The sequence below is a fragment of the Carassius auratus genome, chromosome 28 (assembly GCF_003368295.1).
Source record: "Carassius auratus strain Wakin chromosome 28, ASM336829v1, whole genome shotgun sequence".
NCBI classification, from domain to species: Eukaryota; Metazoa; Chordata; class Actinopteri; order Cypriniformes; family Cyprinidae; genus Carassius; species Carassius auratus.
The window spans coordinates 2,666,610-2,692,322 of NC_039270.1; the positions used below are offsets into that span (position 1 = coordinate 2,666,610).

The window sequence follows — 25,713 nt, forward strand, 5'->3', positions numbered from 1 at the left end:
AAAATGAAAGGGCACTAAAGTTTATCTTTCTTCATCAGTTTATCTACTTACTGATATGAGTTCAACTAGTCTTAATGATACATAAAAATGTGAATTTTGAGATGTATTACGGTCGCCCCAGATGACTTTTTTTAAGGCTATGTATTATTAACTTAAGTGTAAAAACACTAAAATGTCATATCCATATTTTCGGTATTTTAAAATTGGCCTATTAAAAAGTCTTGTCCGTCAATGATATATATATATATTAGGGCCGGGAGTTTAACGCGTTAATTGAGATTAATTAATTACACAAAAAATAACGCGTTAACTAAGATTAATTAATTACAGAAAAAAAATCCCGTATTTTTAATAACTTATTTTTGCACCATGGAACGTTTCTCACTGGATGAGTTTCGGCGGACCGATTATACTGAAGCACCAACTAGCGTTCGCATATCACCGCAGCAGCACATCGAGCCTCAAAGATCACCTCAACGCAAAACATATAGCAGCTAGCGTGGACTTTACACTTTATGTTGAACTATGTATTATTTTGTTGGTTCAACAGTTTATGTTGAACTCTTTATTGTTTTGGCCAAGGTTATTGAGAGTTGGACTTAGTATGTTATGGCCTCTGAAGCAACAGAGAGATGTTTTCTAATAGTCAGTGTTTCCAATGTTCTGAATGTAATTGACAGTATTGTGTTTTACTTAAAAAAAAAAAAAAACTCTTTACAGAAGGTTCCAGCACCTATAAGCTTCCTGAATTTCTAAAATGTACTATTTCTAAATTGTTTTTAAATATGCTATTGCTACACTTAATGGCAAAAATTGCACTGGTCTGCTAGACTTGGTTGAAATAAACAATATTTTGTTGCTTAAGCTTATGTATTCAGTCATTATTCAATGGTATACTATAAATCCATGTGAAAAAAAATTACTTCTCACTGTTCTCAGGTCAAAAATTATATGCGATTAAAATGCGATTAATGACAAAGCCTCTAATTATTGCTAGACTTGGTTGAAATAAACAATATTTTGTTGCTTAAGCTTATGTATTCAGTCATTATTCAATGGTATACTATAAATCCATGTGAAAAAAAATTACTTCTCACTGTTCTCAGGTCAAAAATTATATGCGATTAAAATGCGATTAATTAATGACAAAGCCTCTAATTAATTAGATAAATGTTTTTAATCGAGTCTAGGGCTGAAACGATTCCTCGAGTTACTCGAGTTACTCGATTACAAAAATTCCTCGAGGCAAAAACTCTGCCTCGAAGCCTCGTTAAATTCCTATGACGCGCACTATACGCGCGGCGCAGGGATTTGATTGTGTCACACGGACCGTTTATTCACACGGACCTTTTGAATTTAGTTGGCACGATGGCGGAGAATAGATCTATATATAAACGGCAGAAATTGTCTAAAGTGTGGGATCATTACACACTTAATGAAGAAGAGAACAAGGTGCAGTGTCTCTACTGCAAAATAGAGCTGGCATACCACAACAGCACATCTTCCATGATTCAGCATCTGAACAGAAGACATCCACTCTATGCTGTTTCACCAAGCATCGCTGAAACAAGGTAAGTTAACGTAGTCTAAGCCTATTGATGTTCGCTGATTTTAATCCCATACTGCATTTGTAGCGATGTCGTGATGCGGTTTGACTAGATATGATGTTTAACTTTGATGACGTTTTAAAGTAGTAAACGTAACTATCACGTTCAATTGCAAGAGAGTATAGCCTAAAAAAAGAACCCCTTCACACGCATGCACGCACGCACGCACGCACACACACACACACACGTACATTTTGATGTTTGTTTTGAGATTACAGCTTATTATTTATAATTGTTTATAATTGTTTTATTTACATAATTTTTTTAATACATTTTATACATTGTGTACCTGTTTGGCTTGATATTTTATATTCATTTTTTGTTCTCAGGTTAACTAAACTAAGTTTGCAGAAGGTGCAATCCTTTTTTTTGTAATGTTGTGTATTAAGAAGACAAAAAACTAAGTTTATATTCATATTAGTTTTACAATACATGTTATACATGTTACAGTACATTGTTCTATAATTGTTGGCAATGCCAACTTGGCACTTAACTTTTGGAGCCAAACTTTTGGACTTGGAAATAAATACCTCTGTTGAGAAATAAAAGCCAAATGCTTGTTCATTTTACAGCCACATCATTTTTGTTATGCATTATTTGTTTTGGTTGTTCAAAAACACACACAAATCGTTTTATCCGATTACTCGATTAATCGATCGATTAAGTGCTAGATTAATCGATTACAAAAAGAATCGATAGCTGCAGCCCTAATCGAGTCCCGGCCCTAATAATATATATATATATTTGTGTATATATATTTACTTTTCCTGTGAACACAAAAAGCCTTCAAAGAGAACACAAAAAGCCACAAAAAGATTTTTCCGGAAGTGCTGCCGCGTGCACAGACTACATTGTAATCGTTCGCTATGTCATTTGTGTTCAGAGATGTATAAAGTACTAGAGAACCATACTTGAGTAAAAGTACAAGTGCTCTATCAAAAAAGTGACTTGAGTAGAAGTTGAAGTGCTCTTTAAGCACCACACTTAAGTAGAAGTACTAAAGTATTCAACAGTTTTTGTACTTAAGTATTGCAAGTAGTCTATTTTAAAATGTACTACTCATGTACTGAAAGTAAAAGTACAAGTATTGTGTTATGTAGTTATTAAAGAATGTAGTCAAAAGTTTGAACATATTGTTTTTACTATTTGAAATTATTAACCTAAAGGACAATCACAATTCCTCTGACTGTAACTTTTTGTAAACAAAAAACGGTTACAGGGTTAGTTCGCCCAATTTGCAAAATTAGTTACTTACCCTCATGTCGTTCCACTCCCGTAAGACCTGTTCATTTTTGGAACACGGTTTAAGATATTTTAGATTTAGTCCGAGAGCTCTCAGTCCCTCCATTGAAGCTGTGTGTATGGTCTACTGTCCATGTCCAGAAAGGTAAGAAAAACATCCTCAAAGCAGTGTGACATCATAGGGTCAGTTAGAATTCTTTGAAGCATCGAAAATACATTTTGGTCCAAAAATAGCAAAAAAAATACGACTTTATTCAGCATTGTCTTATCTTCCGTTTCTGTTGTCAGTTTAAGACAGTTCAAAACAAAGCAGTTTGTGATATCCGGTTCGCGAATGAATCATTCGATGTAACCGGATCTTTTTGAACCAGTTCACCAAATCAAACTGAATCGTTTTAAACAGTTCGCATCTCCAATATGCATTTATCCACAAATGACTTAAGCTATTAACTTGTTTAATGTAGCTGACACTCCCTCTGAGTTAAACCAATATCCCGGAGTAATTCATTTACTCAAACAGTTCACTGACTGAACTGCTGTGAAGAGAGAACTGATGATGAACACCGAGCCGAGCCAGATAACGAACAACACACTGTCTCGTTCACGAGACAAGAACCTTTTGTCTGACGTGTCCGATTCGTGAACCCAGGAGCTGATGACACTGCGCATGTGTGATTCAGCGTGAAGAAGACCAACACATAGAGCGTCTAAACCAAACTAATTCTTTTGGTGATTGATTCTAAACTGATTCTGTGCTAATTTTATGAGCCCAGGTAAACCGAAGGCTTGCAGTCAACGCCAATGACGCCATTACGTCGAGTGCAAAAGAACCGGTGAACTGTTTTCTTCAACTTGTTTATTGAATCGAACTGTCAGAAAGAACTACTGGTGATCCGAAAACTGATGCAACCGGTTCTTGACTCGTGAACGAGTCATTATCTGGCTCGGCTCGGTGTTCATCTCTCTCTTCACAGCAGTTCAGTCAGCACGCGCAGTCTTCGCTCAATGATATGCCAGCTTCATCAAACCTGCCATCTACAGTTTTGGCAGTGGTAATGTGGTTTTGTAATGGAATGATTTGTAACATTTTTCTAATTGTAACGAGTAAGGATGCAGCACAAAAAAAAAAAATATCGGAGTAAAAGTATTAAACTCAGCGAAAATATGTACTGAAGTAAAAGTGGAAGTAGGAGAAAAAAAATAATACTCTAGTAAAGTACAGATACCGCCTTTTAGCACAGTAGTGAAGTAGTTCTACTTCGTTACTATACATCTCTGTTTGTGTTGGAAGTATTTCGAAATCTGTGCGCAGGACACGGGCAGCCGATCAGTACTGGAAATGCAGAGCTACATGTCTGAGGCACAGATAGCAGGAAGCAATTAGCCGTCAGTGTACTGGTGCACAAATAAGAGTCCCTTTTCTGCGCCCACTAAAGCTGCACGAACTTACTGTTACCGGTCAGCGCCCTGAACACGAGTAGACCATGAAGAGATGTTCAGATCAACTTCTCACGTGTTGGATGAGAAACGAAACGGACTAAACTGTGACAAAACTTTTTTTTTTTGTAAAGTGGAACTTGCATACACGTTTGAAAAGCCAGAAGTAAACGACAGTTGATTATTTTTATTTTACCTTAAAATTACATTGACTTAATTTGATTTAAAAATCATCTGCTGTAGCACACTGAGAAAAAGTGTTTCATTCATCCAATTAAACAAATTTAGGGTAATGATTCACATCTATATTTTTTTACTTGAGAGAATAGTTATTTATTTTTCATTGGCTCAAGTAAAAAAAAAAATATAGATGTGAATCATTTCCCTATTTTTTTTTTTATTATTGGATGAATGAAAACACTTAGCATCTTTGTTTTATTCGCACCAACATTATTTGATTTTAACATTTTGGAATAATCTATTTATATAGCATACTTTTATTTAGTCTGTAAATAAAGACACAGGTAAAGACCTTTTTAAAAAAAAAAAAAAATTTAAAACTAAAATACTGAATGCTGATCAAGAAACATCTTATTGAATGTGTGTTGATTGTTTTGTTTGGATTGTAGAACTATGCAGTTATTGCCTTTAATTTCACAGGGTTACAGTTAATCTTTTAATTTAAAGGTGCCATATGCAGAAATTGAGGTAAAAATATCCATAACATGACCTACACGCATCAAAAGAATGAGAAGAAATAAGGGCGATGATGTCATTAAAAAAATGTCAAGTTATAGTGCTGCAGAGATATCAACCTTAATTAGCATTAGCATTACTAGCCCCGGCCCGACAGGTGTTGTAATACCAGTTTCGGCCATGGGAGGCGGTATGCAGGCAACATAACCACCAGCCAACCTGCAATACACGAATAACTCGCAGGGCGTACCTGAACCTGAGTCAATCGTGTGGAAAGTACACCCCACTACTTTCAGTTCAGAGAAGAGAGCGGAAGGATAGCTGAAGCCCTTGGCAAGAGACCAACACCCGCTACAGGGAAACAATCACGCTCGGAATCACAAATCAAATCCGATAAGAATACCAGAGTAAACATCGGCACTGCTTTTAATCGCTGGAGACAACTGATAACCGTAGCTGCGTTTGATAATTAGCTAGCTATAATTTAACGTTACCCATTTTATTATATAGGGTTGTTCATGTCTTTACTCATGTACATCTCATCAGTAAAGACGCTCCTGTAATTAGAAGTATATCTCCAGCACGTGTGTTCAGATCAGGGCTGCCAGGTTTTCACAACAAATCCTTAAAAAAGTTAAAATATAGGTTTTTTAGCAGGGTTGCCTTGGTAAAATTTGCATTTTAGGGGCTAAATATCACGTTATTTGTATTGGGGTCGCTGTGACCAGCGGACATGAAAAACAACCACCACAGACTTGGCAACACTGGTTGGCATTTACTACACAAAGCCGTAATTCACTGACAATCTACACAACATCGATGTTAAAATCGCAGGCGATTCTTTGACGATTTTGAAAGCGATTTTGTGTTAGTTGTAGGTAGACTAAGGCTCTGGCAGTAACTGCCGCTCCACCTGAACCAGTGTTGCCAAGTCTGCGGTTGTTTTTCATGTCCGCGGTTTGAAGCAATCCCAATACCAATAACGTGATATTTAGCCACTAAAATGCTAATTTTACAAGGGGAACCCTTTCCAAAAATTTATATATTAACCCCGGGAAGCAATTTTTATCGGGGAACCTCCCGGAAACGCGATTGGGCTAGTTTTGAACTAGTTTTAAGAAGCAACTGGTCAGGATTTGTTGTGAAAACCTGGCAACCCTGATCTAAATGCACATGCTGGAGATATACTTCTAATAACAGGAGCATCTTTACTGATGAGAGGTGCATGAAAATCGCATTCGATTTTTTGCACAGCCCTATGGATCATAACTAACATGCTCTGTCTAGTCTGTTGGTCTCCGTGTCCTCTTTGCTTCGTGGTTTTTCTGTGCGTGAAAAAATTGATGTGTGGCGTGAAAGCGTGTGAAAAGAGTCAATTGCGTGTGTCTCACGGTGAATGCTTGAGAGTTGGCACATTAGTTCCCAAGCAGAATAAAGGACAGGTTGATTATTGCTGTTTAGCGTTTGTATTAATCTATGATGTGTCCCTGTTTGCCTACAGGGACATAAAAAAATTAATTAAAAGTGATGCGTGGACCAAGGTGTCTGAGATTGTTCATTTTAAGTAAAGGATCCTAATATTTCGTCCACAAAAATATTTAATGAGGTTATAACTCCTTGTGGTTAGTCTGCACGAGATCAACAAGCTTGTTTGCTTTGCGGCCGCTTTAAATACAAAATAAGCATTCGATCTACGTTAGAGCATCTGAGCGCTCACAAATCTTTCTGCAGCATCGTGAGCAGAGCGGCAAGAACGATTTTTGACGCTCTAGACGCCGGCGGTGTGAACGCACAGTTAAGCTTCGGCTATGGCTGTAGTGTTGTTGTGAAAGTAGGGGCAGAGCATAGAGACTATGCCGTTTCTCGTTTGTTACTCTAGAGTAGACCAATTCACTTTATTGAGGCATACTGCCCCCATCTGGTATGGAATGTGGAGTATGGAATGGAGTATGGTATGGAATGTGGAGTATGACTTGATTCCCCGTTTGGGGATCTCTGAGAATTGAGGTAATTTTAAAATGATATTTTGACAAAATAATGTTTTTTAACCTTGGATGGATTTAAACCTAATGTACAGGACTTATAAACAGTGATAGGAAGCTTAGAATTTTCATCTTACTGGCTCTTTAAAATAAATAATATTATCGTTCAGATATAAAAATGTCATAAGATAATAACATAATTTTCTATATAATTAAGTAAGAAAAAATAAATATTAAACTGTAACTATGCTTCCACTATTCGAGCTCGCTGATTGGTTTAAGAATAAACGGCCAATTTATCTTAGATATTTTGAAGTGAGTGAAGTGAAGTGACATTCAACCAAGTATGGTGACCCATACTCAGAATTTGTGCTCTGCATTTAACCCATCCGAAATGCACACACACAGAGCAGTGAACACACACACACACACACACTGTGAGCACACACCCGGAGCAGTGGGCAGCCATTTATGCTGCAGCGCCCGGGGAGCAGTTGGGGGTTCGATGCCTTGATCAAGGGCACCTAAGTCGTGGTACTGAAGGTGGAGAGAGAACTGTACATGCACTCCCCCCACCCACAATTCCGTCCGGCCCGAGACTAGAACCCACAACCTTTCGATTGGGAGTCCAACCCTCTAACCATTAAGCCTTGACTTCCCCATATATGCATTTTTGCTGCATATATGCTCCAGAACAACAGCAGCTGTGCCAAGCAGTGCCAGCCAGAGTTATTTTCTGTTCATTGAGAGCTAATTTAATAAAGACTATCTAGCTTCTGAGTAGATTAAGTTATTAACCCAACAATAGCGGGGTCTTAATATAAATTCCAACAATTCCAACATTTTCCCCATTGTATTGTCACAGGTAGGAAAAGAGAATTTTTTTCTCAAACACAATAGATCCATTATTGAAACTCAGTGAAAGTTTGATCATGGCACATTTGGCAACACAAATGGTAGAAATGTCTTGTGAAAAAACACACCAAAGTTGAGTGTACACACTTCGAAGGCCACGGACATCGAAGACCAGGTCTCCGAAATGCACAAAGGGCCCTTCGAAGTGCGTGAGATGCTCCGCCTTTGCTGGATTTCCTAACTCCGCCCCCAGAGGTTCCCGATTACTGCTCTGTCGCATTGCAACGGTGCGAGAAGAGCGCTGACGAGAGGATAATCCTGCCAGGATAGGTGGAGCCAGAATTGCTCGTTTGTGCTTTTATGTTTTACATCATAATGGAGGAGAGTTATGTAACTCAGGCTTAGCCAAGACCGAGGCCAGGTAAGTTACACTGGTTTGCTGCGTCCTTTGTTTGATTACAACTTTAAATGCAGGTTCTGGTTCGGAGCTTATTTGAATATTATAATTATACATATGAAAAACTACAAAATACACACACTTGCACACACCGCAGTTCAAATGCTGACTGATATGTTAAGAAGGTGTGATTTTTATATAGTTTATTGTCTTGACCAAGGTGATATTTAGGGTTTGCAACGCATTTTTTTTTCCAGCGGTTAAGCATAAAAATAAAACTGAAAAAAAATTAAGTGCGTAGTATAGCTGCTGCTGAACATTGAGCTATCACAGCTGAACAGTGCTATGTTTGAATTTATTATTCTGAAAATAAATGATTCTGACAATAAATGTTGTTACATTAATCAGAGGTGGACTTTAAGGAAGTACATTAGTTAAGTTTACTCCTACAAATATAAAGTACTACGTTTTGTTTTTCTCACAGGACAGCAGCACTACAAAAATATGGTCTTTTACAACATGATGCATTGTTGTAGATTAAACTTCCAAACAGTATATTTACTAGGCAACTTTAAATTGAATAACATTGAACATATTTAGAAGTAAACTGCAACATACACAGTAGTGCAGAAGTAATATTAATGTAAAACCATCCTGACAAATTATTTTTCAGAATAAGACTGTACATACCTTTACTTTTACTCTCAATACCTTATGTATATTGGAGTATGCAAGATAATACTTTTACTTAAAGGATAGTTCAGCCAAAAATGACAATTCTGTGATCATTTGCTCACCCTTAACTTGTTCCAGGTTTGTTATTTTCATTTTTGGGGTTTTAAACATATGGTATTTGTAGTTACTAAAAATGGTTTACATAACTACCTCAATATTTCTTCTAACTACGTTTTCATAGCGCTAAACAATTCCTCTTTTCCTTCTTTCTCTAAATCAGACTGGACCCCTGTACTGCAGGGGTCTCTGAGGAGGTGCTGGCCATTCACCAAGAGACTCACCTCCTGAAGACCCCAGAACACATGGAGGCAGCGCTGGGCTCAAACTGATGTTGTTTTCCTGATGTTAATCCTAAACTATGCTGTAAATGATTGTAAAAAGTACTTTCAATTACAGAGCAATTTGTTTTAATGTGTAAAAAATATATTTAACGGATGAGAAAAACTAAAAGTTTTGTGAAAAAATTTACAAGCTGCATTAAACTTATTAACAACTAGTGTTGTCACGGTACCAAAATTTCAGTATTCTGTACCGATACCAGTGAAAATCCACGGTTCTCGGTACCAAGAAAAATTATTAAAATTAAAACTTTTTATCACTAAAAATAAAACCAATGCCATTCTTTATACTTATTTTCAAATGTGTTTAAAGTTTTTCTACAAGTTATATAATTATGAAAAACAGTAAACAAGTTTCACCCAAATTTAATTTGTCTTTTAATGTATGAAATTTAAACATTTTATTTTTGTAAATAAAGGGGATTTACTATTAAAATTAAAACATGGAAGAAATATTTTGTGATTTATTTCTTTAAAAAAAATAAAGTTTATTAATTTTTTCAACAGTAGTAGCAGTATCACATACATGTGACTAAATAATAGTAATATTTAGCAGCACAATGCCTTTATGTAAAAATGAACTTTTAATGAATGCATATTTGTCATTTTAACTGAACTTAAGACTGGTGGTGATGCTTAAGATATTTTTGGTCATTGAGGGTTTCTGTAAAAAAAAAAAAAAAAAAAAAAAATAGTAATAGATCATATGAATTATTATTAAAAGATAATACTGCTAATAATTCCACTACCATACTAACAATATACAATGCACTATTAATTGATCAGCTGCTGGGTTCATGAATATTAATCACGTTGTATGCATTTGGTCAAACTGATTTGCTGAAATCAAACCAGGGACGGTAATAGATAAATGCCAGCCAATGAAATTGCCATTTGCGCATTAGCTCCGCCCACTACTGGAAAAAACGTCATATCTTTTTTTTGTTCGAAAAATATGAATAATTCTAAATGAGCTCCATTATTTTGACGAGAAGACAACAAAGAATATAGTTTACATGTAGGATGTTGATTCAGCATGGTAAGACTCTCGCGCTCTCTCCGCATGTGTGAGAAAGCGACAGTGAGTTGTGCGCCTTCACACAGAGTTTACAGAGCGTCAAATACAGGTGCGCTGTGCGTACATTGACATGAATCGGAAAGTTCAGATCGCTTGATAGAGAGAGAAGTCTGAAGCTCAGATGCTGAAATTAATGCAAGTGTCACGCGCTTCAATCTATGTAGTAAACAAACCTGCACGTCTCTGCCATTCGATCATTCAAAGACGCACAGAACATGCAGGATTCATATTTCAAACAACTTTTGCGGCTTAGGGTTAGTTCACCCAGATAGCAAAATTATGTAATTAATAACTTACCCCTCATGTTGTTTCAAACCCGTAAGACCTCCGTTTATCTCCGGAACACAGTTTAAGATATTTTAGATTTAGTCTGTGTGTACGGTATACTGTCCACGTCCAGAAAGGTAAGAAAAACATCATCAAAACAGTCCATGTGACATCAGAGGGTCGGTTAGAATTTTTTGAAGCATTGAAAATACATTTTGGTCCAAAAACAGCAAAAACGATGACTTTATTCAGCATTGTCTTCTCTTCCGTGTCTGTTGTGAGAGATAGTTCAAAACAAAGCAGTCTGGATATCCGGTTCGCAAACTAATCATTCAGTTCACCAAATCGAACTGAATCGTTTCAAACGTTTCGCATCTCTAATACGCATTAATCTACAAATGACTTAAACTGTTAGTTTTTTTATGTGGCTGACACTCCCTCGGAGTTAAAACAAATCAATATCCCGGAGTAATTCATGCCCTCAAACAGGACACTGACTGAACTGCTGTGAAGAGAGAACTGAAGATGAACACCGAGCCGAGCCAGATAAAAAGAACCGAGGAGCTGATGATACTGCGCATGTGTGATTCAGTGTGAAGCAGACCGACACACAGAGTGTCTAAACTGAACTGATTCTTTTGGTGATTGATTCTGAACTGATTCTGTGCTAGTGTTATGAGCGCGGGTAAATCAAAGGCTTGAATCAAGGGCAATCATCGCAAATGACACCATTACGTCGAGCGCAAAAGAACCAGTGAACCGTTTTCTAAAACCAGTTTATTGAAAGAACTACTGGTGATCCGAAAACCGATGCAACCGGTTCTTAACTCGTGAACGAATCAACGGGGCAATTTTTTTTTACCAGAACTTTATTTAGTTCCTGGTTCCTGCGGTGGAAACACACCGAGTACAAGTACAGCCCAAAGTCTCTAGTTCCTGGGTAAAGTTCCTGTGGTGGAAACGCAGCTCTACTGTCATATGTGCAAGCCGTTCTGGAGGTTAACTTAAGACGTATGCATCAAGCACATGCCTCTGAGATATGAGAGTCTCACAAATATTGTTTACAAGAACAAAGTTTCCTTACTTTAGCAAAGGAAAACCAGTCTCTTCTTGGCTTAGATTGAAATCCTCCTAATTAGGCTAATGCTTCTAGTTAGTGACCAGCGATTTGTTTTGGTGTCTCTCATCCACGCTTCCATGTTCGTCACTAATCACAAGTGCATGTGTGTCCTACGTCATCTGCCCAGAACCGCTTGAATATATGACAGTCAGGAGAAGTGAGGAAAAAGTGTTTATACCATTTAAAACATGGATGCTTTTCTTACAAAAACAAACCAATTCCCTACAGGAAGCCTTTATTCATCTCTTTTTATTACAGATGTGCATGCTTTATTTGACTACTTTTGGACTATTGAACAAAAACACCCTCTAAGGTGCCGTTCACATGTAGCGTCTTTTTGCGCGCGCTGTGCGATGGCCCATTTTTTCCAGGCACGTCATGTAATGGAAGGCACCGCATCAAGTTAAAAACATCTAAACTTTTCAGAGAGCCGCAAGCGCACCGCGGGTCATGTGACAAGAACTAACCAATCAGCTTCATCCTTTCACGTAACAACGTTGAAAACTCAGCCGAGATGAAGGAACAGCTGTTCATAGTTGTATATGGATTGCCATTTTTAAATAAATTTAGTAGCAGAGCTACTGCAAGTGATTTTTAGTTGCGCAAATCCATTTTTCCTTTGCTGAAATGTCAGCGTCTTCATGGAGAGAGCACGTCATGGTTGCTTAGCAAAGGAAGACGCCTCAGGGGCGCAACTGCCCGAGCGCTTTGGAAAAGAAAGAGAAAGTGGCGCGCCTAGCGTTTTTCACGCGTTTTTAGGCGCGATATGTGAACGGCCCCTTACTCCAATTCTAACGCTTGGAAGAGCCAGGATAATTATTTATATAAATCAGATTGGATTAATCTGAAAGAAATCAGTCATATACACCTAAAGAGTTCTTGAGAGTGAGTAAAACAAGGCTTAACTTTCATTTTTGGGTGAACTAACCCTTTAATATCTTTCTTGTGGTGAACACAAAAGAAAAAAGATATTTTGAAGAATGTGGGTAACCAAACAGTAGCTGGTGCATTTTCATAGTAGAAAAAATACTGTTCAAACTGTCTGGTAATACACATTATTCAAAATAACATTTATCATGACATCAGAATATTATTATGTTTTGTGAACAAATGTTCTGTATGTGTATCATGGCCTTATTTTAGTGACTTAAAATACATTTTTCACTAACCACAAATAAACTTTGTTTTTTCAAAAACACAAACATGTACTTCTACATCCATGCAGCACAGCATATTATTGTTGCACAGATTGTGCCGATTACAGTGTTATCAGATTTAAGTTATTAATATGCTTAATAACTAAAAAAAAAAAAAAAAAAAAAAATACACACACACACACACAAATGTCTGAAAAAAAGTCTCAAAAATACCCAGGAAAAAAAAAAGCTTTGTAAGCCCATACCACAAACATTCATTAAAAATGAATGAAGAATAAACACCAACCTCCTTGTTCCTCGTGTTTTATTTCTGGTTCCTCCTGTTTTATTCTCCAGGTTTCTGTTTCCTCGTGTTTTATATCTGGTTCCTCATGTTTTATTTCTGTTTCCTCGTGTTTTATTATGCAGGTTTCTATTTCTTCGTGTTTTATTCTGCAGGTTTCTGGTTCCTCGTGTTTTATTGCCCAGGTTTCTGGTTCCTCGTGTTTTATTGCCCAGGTTTCTGGTTCCTCGTGTTTTATTTCTGTTTCCTCCTGTTTTATTGTCCAGGTTTCTGGTTCCTCGTGTTTTATTTCGGTTTCCTCGTGTTTTATTCTGCAGGTTTCTGGTTCCTCGTGTTTTATTTCTGTTTCCTCGTGTTTTATCGTGCTGGTTTCTGGTTCACTCGTGTTTTCTTCTCTCTCCTCTTTTACAAACTCCATCTTCACAGCAGCAGATCTCAGTTTAGATGATAAACTCCTCCAGATATTCCTGCTCGCTTCAAAACTCAGTCACGACTGTGAGGACGAGAATATTACAGGTATTTACTGAACTGATTCAAAATCTGTATTGTTTTTCTCATAGAAACTTGTCTAACCGTTTTTATTGAGGCAGCACACCGACGTAACAACAGAGAGCTTCTTCCTCTGAGGTTTAACTGTGTTCGTCAAACAATCGTATGAGTTTAGCGCCTCCCGCTGGGCTGGAGCGAAGCGACGAGAGGAAGAAAGACCAGCGCTGCGTCCGAAATCGTATACTGCGTACTGGGTACTACATTTGAATTTGAATGTTCTACTCGACCGTTAGAACAGAATGTTCTATATAGTATGAATGTGGGTAGTATGAATGGAACTCGTGCATAATACATCCTAAATGTTGGTGTCGTCACGTGACGTGCTTCTTCACAACAGCGCGAAAATGTAAAGAGCCCACTCGACTGCGCGAACATCAGCAATTGTTTAATTAATTAATATTAATTATTGTAGTTGTTACCGCTTTCATCTGCGTTTTAACGTTGATAGGATCAACAGCTCAGAGGAGGAATAGGTCAGCTGCTCGTAGATCACGCCTTCGTCGACAGCTTATACAATGTTTATAAAATAACTTAAGTATAATCACCTATAGCTTAAAATTTTTACCTCAGAATAAGAAGAGATGTCTATAAACACCGTGACAGAGTTTGATTTAGATCAACGAAATTAAGTAGTTTATTGTTATGAATAATTAAAAATACACAGGACAAACAAGACACGTGAAAAAATGAATAAACTTGAATTAATGCATACATATATATATAGAGAGAGAGAGAGAGAGAGAGAGAAAGAGAATGAATACAATATATACTTACGTTAAATAAATATTACAAATAGATACAATATATACAAGATAAATAATATATACATAATATAAAAAAAAAGTAAATACACATTTACAGACTGTGAGCCCTACAACCTACTGCCACCTGAATGCTGCTGTGCCAATGCTTCGACTATACTTCGAAGATGGATCTGACCATCGCCTCAGCCTCCGGCTTTCACGACAGTCCATCATGTCCATCATCGCTGCGTTGAAGTCAGACTCTGACCATGGCTGGGAAAAGGATATTGAGGTGCTGTTGTTCCTGTACTGGCTGGCTCATGCAGCATCATATCGGGTTGTATCTCGTCACTTTGGGGAGAGAATTTATCAAAGCCCACCTTGAGAGCATTGAGAATGACTAGATAGACGAGTAGTAGACGAGAGTATTCAGATTATAGCACAGATTATAGATAAATAGATAGATAGACTAGATATATAGATAGATAGACAGACAAATAGATAGAGAGATATCGACCAACAGTGACCCAAACGCACTCACTTCCCTACAGCACAAGCTTTCCAACCCAGTTTAAAGCCCATCTTTCAAGTTGAAGATCATTGTGAATGAACGTGTAGATAAATAGTGTAGGAACTGGACTTCCGTTAAGAAATTAATCATAAATTGGCATTAAAACAGTTTTTTAAAAGAAATTGTGATTAAAATTACTTCCATTGTGAAAAACGCTCTGATCGGAAGTGACGCAACGGCTGGTAAACATCGTCTCTTGGTAATGGAGTCAGACAGTGAAGAGGTTGCAGTTGGCATAAATGTCAACTCTTACGATGGGCCATTGCCGTATAATTTCGAGCCGCCTAGACGAGAGAGTGGTCAGGTAGAGTTAAGGGGAAGGGTAAATGGACAGAGGAGAGAGATAGAGTCGTGGTGTGAGGAGAATCGGTTGAGAATTGGGCAGGTGTCTTGGTGAGTGACAACAGGCGATAGCTAATTGTGGCTAACGTTGTCTCCATGTTTATCACATTGCAGTATCTTTAATAAATCATATTTAGCAATATTGCTGTCGACTTTGTTGTTTTTCAAGCATCCATGTAGATTGTCACCATCTATGCCAGCAACATGTGTCTTAAAATAATTAATTTAGATCCCAGATTTTAAATGAATGTTGTAGGATGTAGGCTATAGCTTACATCTGTGACGGTCAGCTAGTCTGGATAGGGATAGAAATTCTGTGCATTTCTACACAACATAGTTTATCGTGACATTTTGTAGAAATAGACTACTTGCACGTAGATTCGTGACGTACTTCCGCTTTGAAGTAATAGAGCTCGCTGAGTTCCGGTTGTCGGCCATTGTTTTGCCGTTTGGAGAAAATGTTACAAAAAAGTGTGTTTATAGATTTCAGAGACAGGAGAAGGTATAGAGCGCATACTGTTGTGTTCCGCTATGTACATCTTCTGCAAAGTTCAACGGAACTTTAAGTTTTCACAGTTTTCCTGCAGATGTCGACCTTAGAAAACGGTGGCTTGTGAACATACGTCGAGACGATTTTTGTCCTACCAGCAATTCTAAGGTTTGCAGTAAACATTTTAGCATTGATCAGTTTAGTGAACCGCAAACACCAGAGGCACGGAGAAAGTTAGTAACTGGTGCTGTGCCAGTGCTCTTTGCCTGGAATAATTACACAGTTAAAGCACTGTGGCCCAGTGTGTGGGAGAGGAAAGAGAGGCCTGCCGAAGTGGTATCCGCTGAACCCTTACCCATGGATGTAACGATGGATCATGATTACTGTAGCATTCCTGAGCCTTCTTCATTAGACCTGGCATGTACTAAAGTAGAAGAACTCTCTAATGAAGTGGAGGAACTGAAAAAACAGCTACATGAGCTACACGTTCAGCGTGGTTTCGGATTGGAGCGGTTTGCCGGATGAGATGAGGACATCAGATTTTACACAAGGTAAGTCTAAACATTGGTAGAATCTTACATATAGATGTGATTACATCTACTCAGTTTTAGATGTATGTAAACAATTTGTAAATGTATTCAGTATAAGACTTCTGCTTACAGGTTTCCCAGCTACCATCACCTGATGTCGTTCTGGTGGCTTATAGAGCCATCCATACACAAAATCATTCGTGTGTCCAGATCGAAATCTGCTGCCAGAAAGCATGAAGATGTCACACGTGTACTGCCACCATCAGAGGTAGGTTATATACTTGCATGCACACGATAAGTGTGACTGTACATTTACAGAACACCGTACAGGACAGTATTTAAAATGTGTTATCTATATGTTTTTATACACTTAACTTACCTTTCATGCATTTTTTTACTTTTCCAGAGACAGCTGCTGCAGCCAATTGATGAGTTTTTTCTTTTCCTTATCTACTTGTCAGTTGGTTTAAAGGAGAGAGACCTGGCACACCGAGTTCATATGCATCCTTCCACAGTGAGCAGAATAATTTCGACGTGGACAAACTACCTCTATACACTGCTGGGATCAGTGTGTGTGTGGCTTTCAGCAGCTGAAGTGAAATCTAACCTCCCTGAAGAGTTCACGGATTTCCCAGACACACAGGTCATCATTGACTGCACTGAGATCAGATGTCAAACACAGTCCTCACCACTACTCCAAAGTGAAATGTACTCAAATTACAAATCTCACTGCACAATGAAAGGCCTCACTGGAATAGCTCCTCATGGACCAGTGACATTTGTCTCTCAGCTTTATGCTGGGTCAATGAGTGACATGGAGCTCTTTAAACAGTGTGGGATAACAAAAAGACTGACAGAAGACATGGCAGTTATGGTTGATAAAGGCTTTTTGATTAGTGACTGTGTCAGTTGCAAAGTGTACTGTCCACCGTTTCTCTCCAGGTTAAAGCAGATGCCAGCACATCAGGTGAAAGAAACACAAGCAATAACTAGACTGCGTGTGCATGTGGAACGAGTCATTAGGAGGATCAAACAAAACAAACTTTTTGATTGTGTCATCACCCTTTCCCACAGTGTTAACATTAATCAATGTTTTACAGTCGCATATCTGTTGTCAAATTACTCTTATATGACAAATAACTCTTATATGACTGTTTACTTTGAGTACTGGTATGCTATTTTACATTTATGGCTTACTTTAACTCAGTGATCCTCAAATATGGCTCGCGAGACTTTCCTGCATGCTAATCAATGTCTTTAGGATCATTAGAAAATCACAGGCAGGTGTGTTTGATTATGGTTACAGTGAAAATCTGAAGGAAAGTGGATCTCGCGACCCAGATTTGAGGATCACTGCTTTAACTGTTACTGTTTTATTGCCATTTTTTATGTTAACTCTGAATCGGTTTATTTAAAAAAAAAACTTATGACAAGAAAGATAAATGAAATTTACTGAAAATGAAACTGGCATTGTACAAATAAGAGAATGGAATTGAACATAAGAAACAGACATCGTACAAATAAACATTTTATTAACATGTTTGAGTGCTGTTTTACAGATGTCATTTCTCTTACAACTTGATTTCAGTTACTGTTTCATTGACAGGTATTTAGGCATGTATGTGTAAAAGTAAAAATCCACCTTCTCTCTAAAAACTTTGTGCACTGAAGTGTCACTGTAGATGGGTCAGCGACGTTTTAGAATTTCAAAACAGTAAAAAAATAAAAATGAAAAGACAAATTAAATCTAGCATTTTTAATGTAAATCTATGTGTATATTTTTTGTTTTTATAAGTGCCCTTTATAAAAAATAACAATATATGAAATTTTAATGTGTGTCTTTGTATACAGTCCTTGAAATGCCATACGGTAAAACGAAGTGATTTTTAGAAATAAATAAATATTGATATTCATGACAAAATAAATACAACCAAGAATGTAATAGTTGATCTGTAAGTATTCTATAACAAATTGCAAAATATAAACACCTACACCACAAATACTACATATTTTGTTTTAACGACTACAGAATGTCATATATATATATCATACTAGCTCTCCTCCATTATTTTTATGAACCATGTAAACAAACAATTTATTTTTATTTATTTTAAAATCCAATGTTTTGCCATATGACATATTTTGTTTTACTGTATGACATAGTACAATTTCAATGTTTCATTGCATTTTTAATGTAATAAATTGATGTAGGCCAATTCAGAATGATTTCAAAGAAACACAAGGCATCTCAAGTGAACCTTTTATTAACAGTAGAATATATATTCCCAACACTTGGAACATTTATTTTCTCAACTCTCTTTCAGTACAAGGAACACATAGGCGGTGCTATACAGTCATGCCCACAAATATTGGCACCCTTGGCAAATATGATCAAAAAAGGCTGTGAAAATTCATCTGCATTGTTAATCCTTTTGTTTTTTTATTCAAAAAATTCACAAGAATGTATCCTTTCATTGGATAATAAGAATTTAAAATGGAGGGGAAATATAATTATGAAATAAATGTTTTTCTCAAATACTCGTTGGACACAATTATTGGCACCCCTAGAAATTCTTATGAGTAAAATATGTCAAGTATATTCCCTTTCTTATATAATCACAATTTTGAACACTCCAGCGTGATTATAAACATGAAATTATCCAGCCATTGCTTCCTGTTTCACAGAAATATAAAGTGGAGGGAAAACAAAAGCCCAAATGCCCTTAATCATCCGTCACAATCAGAAAAACCAAAGAATATATTTCTGATGTTCAGCAAAAGATGATTGAGCTTCACAAATTGGTGAAGTGGCTTTAAGAAAAGAGCTAGAGCAGTGACAATTCCCATTTCCACCATCAGGACAATAATTAAGAATTTCCAATCAACCGAAAATGTTACGAAACTGCCTGGAAGAGGACGTGTGTCTATATCGTCCTAATGTGAGGTGAGAAGGTCAGTTTGAGTGGCTAAAGACTCTCCAGTGGTCACAGCTGGAAAATTGCAGAAAATAGTTGAGTTTCTGGTTCAGAAAACCTTTAAAAAAATTGTCAAACAGAACCTACATCAACACATGTTGTTTGGGAGGGTTTCCAGAAAAATACTTAGCTCATCCAAAAACAAACTAAAGCATATTCAGTTATCAGACACAACTGGAACTTCAAATGGGACTGGCTTCTATGATCAGATGAAACAAAAAATGAGCTTTTTAGCAGTAAACACTCAAGATGGGTTTGGTGAAAACAGGGATAAAAAGTACCCCATGTGTACAATGAAATATACAGCTGTATTTTTGATGTCGTGGGCCTATATTTCTGCTGGAGGTCCTGGACATCTTGTTTAGACACACGGCATCATGGATTCTATTAAAACCAACAGATAAAAAATCAGTAAGTGACTGACTCTGTTAGAAATCTTATAATGGGCCATGTTTGTATCATTCAACCGTACAATAATCCAAACACAAACCTAAAAAACAACACCGAAATGTGTCACTGAGCTCAAAACCAAGCTTCTGCTATAGCCATTCCAGTCCTCTGACCTGAACCCTACTGAAAATGAGAGGAGTGAACTGAAGAGGAGAAGCTGGGAATCTGAAGGGTCTGGAGTGATTCTGGATGAAGGAATGGTCTCTGATCTCTCGTCAGGTGTTCTCTAACCTCATCAGGCATTATAGGAGACAGTTTTGAGCTGTTAAACTGGCAAATGCAGGATTAAAAAAGTATTCAATAAAAGGGTGGCCTTAATTGTGGCCAATGTGTATTAGAGAAAAACATTTATTTCATAATGATATTTCCCCCCATTTTAAATTCTTATTATCCAATGAAAGGATACATTTTTGTGAATTTTTCAAATAAAACATCAAAAGGATTAAGAATGCAGATTAATTTTCACAGCCTTATTTGATCATATTTGCCAAGGGTGCCAATATTTGTGGGCATGACTGTATGTAATACATGACAATATCAGTCAGATTTACAACAGTGAGATAACTTGTGAAAAATTCTGTTTTTTAACATTCATTTAAAAAAGAATTCATGTCTGTTATTAAAAGGTTATGAACAACCAAATCTCATATAATTTACAACAGTTAGATAACTTGTGAAAAATTCAGTTTTTAACATTCAGTTAAAAAAGAACAGTAACATTCATGTCCGCTATCAAAAGGTTATGAACAACCTAATCTCATATAATTTACAATAATAGCTCATATCAAAAGATTCATCACTTTTTCATGAAAAACGTATAAATGTATAACAGTAACATTGTTGAGACAAACAGTAACATTATCTTTCATCAAATGTGTAACTCCTCACACAGTTTTTTTGCCTTTCAGCTACAACAAAATTCATCACTTTACTAAACCATTTCAAATTAAGACAAACCTGTTATTCTTGATGAACAAACATCACCTTCATATATATCTATATATGAAGCCACTTTCCAGAAACATTGTGATGCTGACTTCAACTCAGTTCTATAGATAAGATACTGCCTATACTGACAAAACTGGCACATCCTGACATTACTGACATCATATACTCTCACAGTTATACCTTTCCCTCCTCTTAGCTAGGTTCTCCTCTCTAGCTGCAGGATCTGCCCTTTGCTTTGCACGGAAACGTGCACCCCTCTCCTTACTAGAAAGAGGCATCTGTAATAATGTGAAGAAATGCTTGAAACAGGCAAAAATATATTATATATGTTAATATTAATTCATAGTAGTTGTACAAACTATATATGTGATAAAACAATTAAGAAATAACTAAATAATTCAGTTAAATGCTCTGTGTCATATGGTATAACAACATGTCATACGGTAAAATCGTTTGTCCGTATGACATTTTTTGTTTGCCCTTATTTCAGTTTCATGCTTTGTCATTTATAACAGGCAGTTGCTTGGCCACCTCCTTCCACCATTACACTTTACCTTGACTTTTAAACTTTACATTTCACCTGTAAATCAATATTTTTTCAAATTTTAAATGTATTAAACCCTTTTTTGACGTTTGACCATATGACACCCAAATATGTGACGCATGGTAACACACTTGGAAAAGGTGAAATTACCTGAAATTTGGGAGCAAAATCTTAAACTTACATTCAACTTCTTCAGGGGTCCTCTGAGTGATGTCATCACATGTCACATGACTTAAGTCATTAATATTCAGTTCCAAAATGGCTTCCAAACTTTGTTTTACTGTATGACATAGGGAAAATGTGTCTTTGCGGAACAATTTGTTTTAGATACTAATGACATTTCTTAAAGGTCTATCTTACTGATACTTTAATATGCTTATCTTATCTTTTTTCATTTTTAAATATTTTTTATCATTTTAAATGCAATTGTCTTAAATAACTTTAAGTGAATTCCGTTTGACCGTATGACAATTGACCACATTAATAATCTAAACGTTACCTATTTTTGAATTTTTCACACAATTATGAACAGTGAGGAGGACAAATGATGTGAGATTAAAGCATATATATAATTTTAAACCTATTTTATATAAATATATAATATTTATTGCTTGTGGAAGTCCAAATCAGTGCGGCACGTCACTGACCCAGATACGCTGGACAAAATAATCCTCCTGGGCCCACACCATGAAATCACACCACTGCATTCCTGAGACCTGTATCCGTCCCTGCACTTGGTAATAGTATGCATGGCCCTTTTTTAGGGTGAGAAACCTGTTGTCCATTTGCAAATATTTGCAGTCAATAATGTTTTTGACATTAGGACATTTAATTTCAACAAGTCCAAATTGAGGACTGTCAGTTGGATCAAAGACCACACCATCAGGGGATGCACCAAGCCAGGGAGCATTTGGATGGATGATTAAACCACAGGGTGAGTAGTTGACATTTTTCAATTTACTGTATTCCATGGTTACCTCCGACTCCATTTCAGCACCTCTTCTCATCTCTGCCGTCTGTCGGCTTCCTCTGATGATTCGCTCTGCGAGGGACTCTGCAGAGCTCAGGCCTCTGACGTGACATCTCCCGAAACCTGGAAGCTGTTACACTTGATCTGCAAAGCTGATGCCAGTCAGGACAAGAGCTTTGCTCGCGTGTTACCTCTTCAATTTTCTGAGCCATATCTAATGGTGTGTTTAGACTTTGAAGGTGTAAGAGTTCCTCCTGAGTGCAAACAAACATGCATTTAGATGGAGCAAGATGATGTCCTTCAAGAGGCAAAGGTGGAGTTGATGGGGCATCATGTAGTGTGATGTACCGTGATGTTAAGGCTGCTGGTAGGACAACACGCTTCCTTCCTGGACCAACCCGAATGCACTTTCTATAAGTGGCTTGTCAGGTGACATGTTCATGGTGGTAACAAGTAACTTGTCCTCAAGGTTGAATTCTGAATCAGAATCTGAATCAGAATGAGCTTTATTGCCAGGTATGTTTACACATACAAGGAATTAGTTTTCGTGACAGAAGCTCCACAGTACAACAGAATGACAGAGACAGAACATAAAACACATAATAAAAGAATAAAAAAATACAAATAAGTAGATAGTGAATGACAATATACAAATGACAATTGTAGGCAGGTATATTACAAAATGCAGTTATGTATGTACATGTAAATTATGTGCAAAATTTAAGTGTATACTAAGTATGTGTGTTAGATAAATAAAGTGTATGTGTATATAAATATAAAGTGTAGTTTGTTCGCCGTTATTATCAGCTGTTCATAAGATGGATTGCCTGAGTGAAGAAACTGGTCCTGTGTCTGGTCGTTCTAGTGCTCAGTGCTCTGTAGCGTCGACCAGATGGCAACAGTCCAAAGAGGGAGTGTGCTGGATGTGAGGGGTCCAAAGTGATTTTGACAGCCCTTTTTCTCACTCTGGATAAGTACAGTTTTTGAATAGAAGGGAGGGTTGTACCGATGATTCGCTCAGCAGTCCGGACTACCCTCTGTAGTCTTCTGAGCTCAGATTTAGAAGCTGAGCTGAACCAGACAGTTACTGAAGTGCAGAGGATGGATTCAATGATGGTGGAGTAGAACTGTTTCAGCAGCTCCTGTGGCAGGTTAAACTTCCTCAGCTGGCGAAAAGGAAGTACAACCTCAGCTGGGCCTTTTTTACGATGGAGTCAATGTGAATGTCCCACTTCAGGTCCTGAGAGATAGTGGTGCCCAGGAACCTGAATGACTCCACTGCAGTCACAGTGCTGTTCATGATGGTGAGTGGGGGGAGTGCAGGGGGGTTTCTCCTGAAGTCCACGATCATCTCCACTGTTTTGAGCATGTTAAGCTCCAGGTTGTTGAGAGTGCACCAGACAGCCAGCTCTTTAACCTCTTGTCTGTAAGCAGACTCGTCACCATCCTGAATGAGGCCTATGAGTGTGGTGTCGTCTGCAAACTTCAGGAGCTTGACAGAGGGGTCCTTAGATGTGCAATCGTTGGTGTACAGGGAGAAGAGCAGTGGGGAGAGAACACAGCCCTGGGGAGCTCCGGTGCTGATTGTACGGGTGCTGGATGTGTATTTTCCCAGCCTCACTAGCTGCTGCCTGTCTGTCAGGAAGCTGTTGATCCACTGACAGATGGAGGTGGGTACAGAGAGCTGATTTAGTTTGGGCAGGAGAAGGTTTGGGATGATCGTGTTGAAGGCCAAGCTGAAGTCCACAAACAGGATCCTCACATAAGTCCCCGATCTGTCTAGGTGTTGCAGAACATAATGCAGTCCAATGTTTACTGCATCGTCCACAGACCTGTTTGCTCTGTTGGCAAACTGAAGAGGATCCAGCAAGGGCCCAGTGATGTCCTTCAGGTGGGCCAGCACCAGTTTTTGCAAATGACTTCATGACTACAGACGTTAGAGCCACAGGCCTGTAGTCATTTAGTCCTGTAATTTTGGGTTTCTTAGGGATGGGGATGATGGTGGAACGTTTGAGGCATGAAGGGACTTCGCACAGCTCCAGCGATCTGTTGAAGATCTGTGTGAAGATGGGGGCCAGCTGGTCAGCACAGGATTTCAGACAGGCTGGTGTAACACAATCTGGGCCTGGTGCTTTTTTCCTTTTCTGCTTCCGGAAGACCTGGCGCACCTCATCCTCGCTGATCTAAATTGCAGGTGCCCCACCTGAGAGGGGGGATGCAGGAGGTGAGAATGGTGAGAGTGCTTGATTGGAGAGGTGTTCAGGATGGGTTGCAGGAGCTGTTAATGGTGTGAATGTTTGTTTGGAGAGGCATTCAGGGCTGGTTGCAGGAGTTGTGAAGGGTGTGAATGGTTGTGTGGGGAGGTGTTCAGGGCAGGTGATGGGTGTTCTTTCAAACCTGCAGTAAAACTCGTTCAGATCGTCTGCCAGTCGTTGATTCTCTACAGTGCTGGGGGGTGGTGTCTTGTAATTGGTGATCTTCTTTAGACTTTTCCACACTGATGCGGAGTCGTTGGAAGTGAACTGAGTCCTTATTTTTTCAGAATAATTCCTCTTTGCCACTTTGATCTCCTTTTCCAATGTGTATTTAGCCTGTTTATACAAGACATTGTCCCCCTTCACGTAAGCATCTTCTTTGGCCTGACGGAGCTGTCTGAGTTTTGCAGTGAACCACGGTTTGTCATTATTGTAAATTAGTTGAGTCTTTGTGGGAATACACATATCCTCACAGAAACTGATATATGATGTTACGGTCTCTGTGAGTTCATCCAGATCGGTGGCAGCAGCTTCAAAAACACTCCAATCAGTGAGGTCAAAACAAGATTGTAAATCCTGCTCTGCTTCATTAGTCCATCTTTTTACAGTCCTTGATACAGGTTTAGCTGATTTTAGCTTCTGCCTGTAAGACGTTATAAGATGAACCAGAAGATGATCAGAACGTCCCAAAGCTGCTTGTGGAACAGAGTGAAATGCATCCTTTATTGTGGTGTAACAGTGATCCAATATATTACTGTCTCTTGTGGGACAAGTAATATGCTGTCTGTATTTTGGCAGTTCACGGGATAGATTGGCTTTATTAAAGTCCCCAAGAATGATTAAAACAGAGTCTGGGTGTTGTTGTTCTGTCTCTGTGATCTGATCAGCGAGTTTCTGTAAAGCTGAGCTCACATGCGCTTGCGGAGGGATGTAAACACTGACCAGAATGAACGAGTGAAACTCCCGCGGCGAATAGAACAGCTTGCAGTTAATGAAGAGTGTTTCGAGATTTAAGCAGCACGTCTTCTTTAACACAGTTACATCTGTACACCACCGTTCATTGATGTAAAAGCATGTCCCGCCGCCGCGTGATTTCCCCGTAGATTCTGATTCGCGATCCGCTCTAAACAGCTGAAAGTCCGGCAGATGGAG

The 25,713-nt window shown here is 38.0% G+C and overlaps 2 protein-coding genes across 3 annotated transcripts in view; one reads left to right on the plus strand and one right to left on the minus strand.

Moving 5' to 3' along the window:
• The window catches only part of LOC113047426 (zinc finger protein 271-like), a 102,589-nt gene that overhangs the window by 25,277 nt on the left and 51,599 nt on the right, over positions 1–25,713 (minus strand). The window lies entirely within an intron of this gene.
• Positions 14,502–17,759, plus strand: LOC113047483 (uncharacterized). Its single transcript, XM_026208870.1, has 3 exons — positions 14,502–16,440; positions 16,552–16,687; positions 16,826–17,759. Exons 2-3 carry the CDS (start codon positions 16,574–16,576, stop codon positions 17,627–17,629), a joined length of 918 nt encoding a protein of 305 aa, XP_026064655.1. The 5' UTR covers positions 14,502–16,440; positions 16,552–16,573; the 3' UTR covers positions 17,630–17,759.